This window comes from Nicotiana tomentosiformis, chromosome 7, assembly GCF_000390325.3.
Source record: "Nicotiana tomentosiformis chromosome 7, ASM39032v3, whole genome shotgun sequence".
Lineage (NCBI taxonomy): Eukaryota > Viridiplantae > Streptophyta > Magnoliopsida > Solanales > Solanaceae > Nicotiana > Nicotiana tomentosiformis.
In genome coordinates this window covers 64390763-64398236 of record NC_090818.1, presented here as the reverse complement: position 1 = coordinate 64398236, position 7474 = coordinate 64390763, and the positions used below count along the sequence as shown (strand labels likewise).

Here is a 7474-nt window from a genome sequence, read left to right as displayed (position 1 = left end):
TTTCTCCTATCTAGCCCGTATCCATTCTTCGTCATCTAACTTGGCTTCTTGAATGACCCTCAAAGATGGTATCTCGACCTCTATGGGTATCACAACTTTGGTGCCATATACCAATATGTATGGTGTTTCCCTAGCGGATGTTGTCATGGCGGTTCAGTAACCCAATAAAGCGAAGGATAATTTCTCATGCCACTGCCTGTGATTGTCCACTATCTTTTGTAAGATCTTTTTGATGTTTTTATTGGCTACTTCAACTACTTCATTCATTTGTGGCATGTATGCTGTGGAATTACGGTGGACAATTCTAAACTTCTCGCAAATATCCCTCATTAGATCGCTGTTGAGATTGGCTGCATTGTCAGTTATGATCGACTCTGGGATCCAGAATCGACAGACTATGTTGTTACAGACAAAATCTGCTACCACTTTCTTCGCAACAACCTTGTATGTAGAAGCTTCGACCCATTTGGTGAAGTAGTCGATGGCTAACGAGATGAAATAGTGTCCGTTTGATACGGATGGTTCAATAGGTCCGATCACATCCATTCCCCAAGAGGTGAACGGCCAAAGAGAACCCATTACATGCAGCTCGTTAGGTGGAACTCAGCTGAAACCCCATGAATCTGGCACTGGTGACACTTCTACACGTTACAGATACTATCGTTTTTCATGGTCATCCAAAAGTATCCGACTCTTAAAATCTTCTTGGCCAGAGTGAAACTATTCATGTGAGGTCTGCACGTCCCTACATGTATTTCTTCTAGTAATCTGGTTTCTTCAGTGACATCTACACACCTTAACAGAACCAAGTCCGGGGTCCTCCTGTATAGGACTTCCTTGTTAAGGAAAAAGTGATGTGCTAGCCTTCTGAGTGCTTGCTTCTGACCATTGGTGACATTCTCTGGATAATCTCTTGTTTCAAGGAAACTTTTGATGTCGTAGTACCACGGCTTACCGTTTGGCTCTTTATCTACATGGAAATAGTACACACGCTGATCCCGAACCTCTATCTCAATAGGGTCGATATAATTCTTATCTGGATGTTGGATCATAGATGAAATGGTTGCAAAGGCATCGACAAACTCAATCTAGATTTTGGGAACATGTTTGAATTTGATCTTAATGAATTTCTTGCAAAGATCTTTCCTGCAATGCAGGTATGGAAGGATCTTGACATTCTTGGTAGTATATTCACCTTGAACTTGATGTATCAGTAGATCAGAATCTCCTATGACCGGAAGCTCCTTATTGTTCATGTCGATTGCCATCCTAATGCCGAGGATGCATGCTTCATACTCAAACCATATTATTGGTGCAAGGGAACCTTATCTTAGCTGAAGCTGGGTAGTGCTGTTCTGACTCAGAGATCAAGACTGCCCCAATCCCAACACCTTTGAAGTTTGTTGCTCCGTCGAAAAACATTCTCTATCTTGGGTACTACTCTACAATGTTCTCCCCTGCGAACATCACTTCTTCATCCGGAAAGTACATAATGAGCGGCTCGTAGTCCTTTTCCACTAGGTTCTCTGCAAGATGGTCGGCAATGCTTGTCCCTTGATAGTTTTCTATGTCACGTACACAATATTGAACTCTATGAGAAAAACTTTCTATTTGGCCAACTTTCCTGCAGGCATCGGCTTCTGGAAGATGTACTTGAGTGGATTGTGTGGTGTATGCCGACATGTAGTGCCTTAACTTCTGAGCGATCCAAGTCAAAGCGCAGTAGGTTCACTCCAACAAAGTGTATTTTGCCTCGTACGTCATAAACTTCTTGCTCAGGTAGTACATAGCCTGCTCTTTCCTCCCAGCCTCGTCTAATTGTCCCAACCCGCATCCAAATATATTATCCAGAACAGACAGGTATAGTAACAACAACTTCCCGGGTTCATGAGGAACTAATACTGGTGGATTTGACAAATACTCTTTGATCCTGTCGAAATCTTTCTGACATTTTTCTGTCCATTTTATAGCAGAATCCTTTTTCAACAGCTTGAAAATAGGCTCGCATATTACCGTTAACTGGCTATGAACCTGCTGATATAGTTTAATTTTCCAAGGAAACACATCACGTCCTTCTTGCTCTTAGGCGGTGGCAGGTCTTGATTAGCCTTGATCTTCGAAGGATCCAATTTTATCCCTTTCATGCTGACAATGAAACCTAACAATTTTTCGGCAGGGACTCCGAATGCACATTTCACAGGATTCAACTTTCTGGATTTTTGGGTTTTTGTTTAGCTGGCGGTTTGGCAGGATCGGTGGGCAATCCGTGCCAAACAATGTCGGTGCTCAATCCAGGCATGTCATCATATGACCATACGAACGCATTGATGTATTGTTGGAGGAAATCTACCATTTCTTCCTTCCGTTCTACCTCCAAGTGGATACTGATCCGAGATTCTTTCATATCTTCTTCGCTTCCTAAGTTGACTAATTCTATTTCTTCAATGTTGGGCTTCTTCTAGCTTTCTAACTGCTCGATCTCTTGCTGGAGGTTCTTAGGCATCATGCTTTCGTTGTACTCCTCGTAGTCTGGATAGTTTTGCTCGAGGGTTTTGTTACATTTCATAATCACGGAACGCGGGTTTTTATCGATTTGATTATTGAAAAGAAAAACTAAGTATAAATAAATCGATAAATGAATTTTCAATGATTTTAAGAAACATGATTCTTTTATTTCATTAAAAAGGGAACATTTAAGCGTTCAAGGAGGCAATTGACTAAAATGTATAGGCACGTTTTGATCCTCAATTGACCATGCATTTTTCAAAACTACTACAATTCCACACTACCAAGACTCCCAGAGAACCAGAGATGGGCTGGCGGTCCGATTCTGCACGGCCTCTCCTGGTTCGGTATCCCGAATGGTCGGTGTCTTGTTATCAATTTTGTTGCGGCATTCCCCGATCATGGTCATGAACAATCTTCTCATTCTATCAATGATGTCATCCACTAGTGCTGAGCTCGGACCCGAACCCGAAACACACTTTGGCACAAAAGCATTCTTCCCAAAGTTACCGGTGTAAGTCTTTCCAATTGGAGGTTGAAACCCTAAGCCAACAGTACCCTTCTTCCCTTTCGGCTCAATCGGCTCTGTTATCCCATATGATTGGGCTCCTAGCCCGTTCCCCGGTTGGTACCCGTACTTCATCATATCTATCATTGCCATCTTCGATCTGTATGGCGACTGCATACCCAGACCCTGCTCAGTCTTCTTTATCTCCCTAGTCTACATGATTTTGACTACGTGAAAGGTGACCCCATCCAATACTTCTATGAATAGAACTGCATGTTCTACATAAGATGACCGGTTCCATTCACCATGAATTATGATCTCTTGGCAATCACACTCGAACTTCATACATTGATGGAGAGTGGATGGAACTGCCCATGCCATATGTATCCAGGGCCTTCCCAGCAACAGGTTATATAAAGATGAAATGTCCATTACTTGAAACAGTATTGGGAACTCAATTGGTCTAATTTGTAGGGCTAAGTATATCTCTCCAATGACGTCCTTTTGAGACCCATTGAAAGCTCTCACTCTGACATGGCTTTCCTTCACCTCTCTCAAATGGATACTCAATTCTCGTAGAGTAGAGAGTGGGAAGATATTCATTCCGGATCCTCCGTCTACAAGTACTCGAGACACCACTTTATCCTCACACTTGACTATGATGTGCATGGATCTGTTATGATCCACACCTTCTACAAGAAGTTCGTCTCTTCGAAAGAATATCATGTTTGCTTCGACCATCTTTCCAATGGTTATTGATTACGCCTGGCTGGTAGTGTTACTTGGAACAGTTACTCAACTTAATACCTTCATCAGGGCATCTTTATGGTTATCGAAACTCATCATCAGATCCATGATCGATATGTGTGCAGGGGTCTTCTTCAACTGTTCCTCCATGAAATATTCTTTACCTAACATCTTCCTCCAAAACTCGGCCGCCTCGGCATCCATTATATTCCTCCTCTGATTCTGTTCTCTACTTGGATTTACTCAGTTTATCTCCTCTGGAGCATAGCACCTTCCTGACCCGGCCATCCCATGAGCAACTGCGGAATATGTCATTTTACCCTTTCTTTTCTGCTGGTACGTTCACGGAACTGTCTTATACTTTTGACTCTCCTCATTCCTGACGGTGGCCGTAGATTGTTGGTGGTATGTCCGGACCATCACTAGAGGTTTCAATTGTACAGTAATCAGTGGAGTCTTTTGGGGTAGAAATCTTGTAGCCTCGACATTCCCAATTGTGACAATGGTCCCCTTCATATCATAATCTTCGTCCAAAGCGATCATGTTAGCTCCTTGATTCCTATAGTTCAATAGTAGGTTACGATTCACATTCAACAGAGCCAGAGTACATTGGATGGCTCCACTCTTGATCAATGAATCAATCTCATTCTGCAGCCCGAAGCAATCCTCGGTATCATGCCTAGGTACACCCGAGTGGTAGGCACACTGCTTGGTTGCATCAAAGTATTTGGAAGGTTGGTCAGGAATTCTCCCTTCCACTGGATATGTTAAACCAACTCTCCTCAGCCTTTCAAAAAATTGGGATAAGGGTTCAGCAATCGGGGTGTAGTTTATGGGATTTCCTTCTTCAAAATTTGGGCATGGTCGGGGTGCATAGGCGGGTCAGTTTTGATGGGTGGTGGTTTTGGACGGGAGCATATGGTTGTGGTGGGTGTGGATTTATATGAGCGTAAGGTGGGTTATATTGAGGTTGGGTGTTATAGTATGGTTGTGTGTTGTATACTGGAGCATAAACAGGTTGGTGTATAGAATGAGTGTTCATAGGGTAAGAGTTGTTTCTGCGATGTGGACTAGGTTGGTAGTAGGGAACAATTGCTACTACTTCTTCCTTCTTCTCGTTCCCACTGCTTATCGAACCTGACTGAATTGTTTTGCTGGCAGCTTGCAATGCGACCATTGATTGTATCTTGCCTGATTTGATGCCTTCTTCCAAAAAGTCTCCCATCTTAACTAGTTCGGGGGATTTCTAGCCCATCATGCCCATCATCTTTTCATAGTAAATTCCTCTTGGGCCCTTATGAAGTACTTGGTCAGCTCATTATCATATAGCAGGGGTTGGATCCTGGCAGGATCCGACCTCCATTGGTGAATATACTCTTGAAATGACTCTAATAGTTTATTCTGCAAATTCACTAGAGCGAACCTACCTAGAGTGATCTCCGTATTAAACTAGAAATAGTTCACGAAGTCCTCTGTTCTGTCTTGCTATTCTCTCTAGTTTCTGGGGATCTGGCAGGTGTACCATGTGAGTGCCTCTCCCATCAGGCTCCTTATAAATAACTTCATCCTCACCTTTTCATTTCTTCCTACTCTGACAGCTTGTCACTGTAGGCCCTCAAGTGCGCATAGGGATCACCCGTTCCATCGAAAATGTCGAATTTCAGAGGCTTATACCCTACAAGTATGCCTACATTAGGATGTATACACAAGTCTTCATAATCAGGCTGTCGCTCCCTCGAGCAACCTAGAGATTCTTCATCTGCTTTCTCAAAGATCGCAACTGTTCTATCACTGGTTCTTCCTCTTTGTACTTTGCTTACCTCTCTATATCAGCATATTGATCGATCTTGTATGGCACTCTGACTGTGATGGGCATTATGAAGGTAGGTACTGAGGTGGCATATACAGGTGGAATATACCGCTCGTGTGTAGCAGTGTGTGCTGCAGGTATGTGCTAGGTTTGATTGTTGGAAAAGATGACGTTGTCATGGGGAAGGCTATGAACTGCGTTATTTTTGACTGGTTGGTTTTGCGGTGTCTGGAAGTAATTCGGGACATAAGGAGAATGTATAGGAGGATTTTGTGGTTTTGCGGGAGTTACTGGTGGTATAACCTGGGTTATGGGGTTTGTAGTGACTGCGGTTGGGGTATTGTTTGCTTGTCGGGTGGTTGAAGGGAAGTAATCATGGATGGAGTCTAATGAAGGAAAGCAGAGTGGTTGCGGAAACGTCGTCACGACCAAATGCGCCAGCTCCCGAATATGTTGTACTTCTTCTCTTAGTGATTCCATTTCCTGTGCCATTCTATTTGTCATTTTGAGTATATTCATTTTCCCCTAATTGCCCCGGGTTCTCGGATATTATCAAAGCATTTCTGGCCAGGTCATCAGTTGCAGAAATCTTTCCTTTTTATCTCTGGTTGTATGGTGGTTCAGCCAGTTTTCGTATCAACATAAACCAATCTCTATTTTTGGGGGAATAATAATATAGTAATGCGAAAAATGAATGGAAAAAAGAGTAGAAGTTAGTTTAAGTAATCGCACAAATATAAGCACATAGATCAGTTAGTTCACGTATTCAAATAAGCGTGTTTTTAATATGCGAGGGACCTCTCTTTGCCGGAGGTAGGCCTATATCGCGAATGTTTGACCAACAATCAGATTTTGACACGTTTAGATTTAGAACAAACTTTTGTTTTTTCATTGATAATATTTGGATTAGAACAGGCGGGAGCGATGATTACAACACTGTTTTCCAACATCCACAAGGTTACATGGGCTCACAGACTTTTCCTTAGGGAGATAAAATGGGTACAAGATAAAGGGTGTAAGATGGGGGGATCTACCAGCCACTAGTAGTCATCCCCGGAGTCATATCCCATGTCTTCTTATTCTTCAGGTTCCTCTTTAGGGTCTTCCTAAATTTCTTCTTCTTCTTCTTCTTCTTCTTCTTCTTCGCCGTTGTTGTATTCAGGCTCTTCTTCAGGATCCTCTTCCGGGTCTGTTTCTGATTCAATTTGTATATACCCGACCACTTGGTCATCATCCTCTGGAGCTGACAACATATGGTCAACCGACCCTGGGACCACTTGCCGATGCATGGCGGTGATAACAAGATAATTAGGCAAAATCTCGTGATATATTTGTAAGGCCACTGCTGCATCTTCTAGCCATGCCACTCCTTCTTTGCTTGGTCGGGCCAGCTCATCCTCCTTATTCATCCACACGAAGTATTCTAGAGTACACCATGAATTCTGACCCATCAACATCATGATTAAGTCACTCCACTAGTCTTGAAGTTTCCTCACCCTTGGGGTTGGTATTTTCCTATTGTAGTCATCTTCATACAAGGCTATTCTCTGGTTGGATATTCTCGACCAGAGGGGTACATCCTTGATCAAACCAAACTGCTTGAGAACTCGTAGAGGTGCATACGGCTGAATGCCTTTGAGTCCTATCAACTCTATGAAATATTTCCCGGGGATCCTCAGAATTTCCCTGCTGCTCAACCATGAAAGCTTCCAATTTACCCATTCTCCACTCATATTCGTCAGCATTTCTCTCCATTCCTATTGCCCGTACGGTGAGACCCAGTGCCCCATTCTCTCGTTGCGACTTTTGATTATATTTCTGACACCCACAAAATAGTCGACAGTGGCCTCTCTTTGAAAGAAGTGTTCTGTGGCCCATATCTGGAGTAACAAGTTGCAGCCTTT

General features: G+C 42.9%; 2 protein-coding genes across 2 annotated transcripts; both read right to left on the bottom strand.

Moving 5' to 3' along the window:
* Positions 1-641: 641 nt before the first annotated feature.
* LOC138895701 (uncharacterized) lies at positions 642-1422 on the bottom strand. Its single transcript, XM_070180421.1, has 2 exons — positions 1303-1422; positions 642-1088 (listed from the first exon to the last, which is right to left on the bottom strand). Exons 1-2 carry the CDS (start codon positions 1420-1422, stop codon positions 642-644), a joined length of 567 nt encoding a protein of 188 aa, XP_070036522.1.
* A 1804-nt stretch (positions 1423-3226) lies between these two features.
* Positions 3227-3754, bottom strand: LOC138895700 (uncharacterized). The gene has a single exon (XM_070180420.1). The coding sequence runs from the start codon at positions 3752-3754 to the stop codon at positions 3227-3229; it is 528 nt and encodes a 175-aa protein (XP_070036521.1).
* Positions 3755-7474: the final 3720 nt, after the last annotated feature.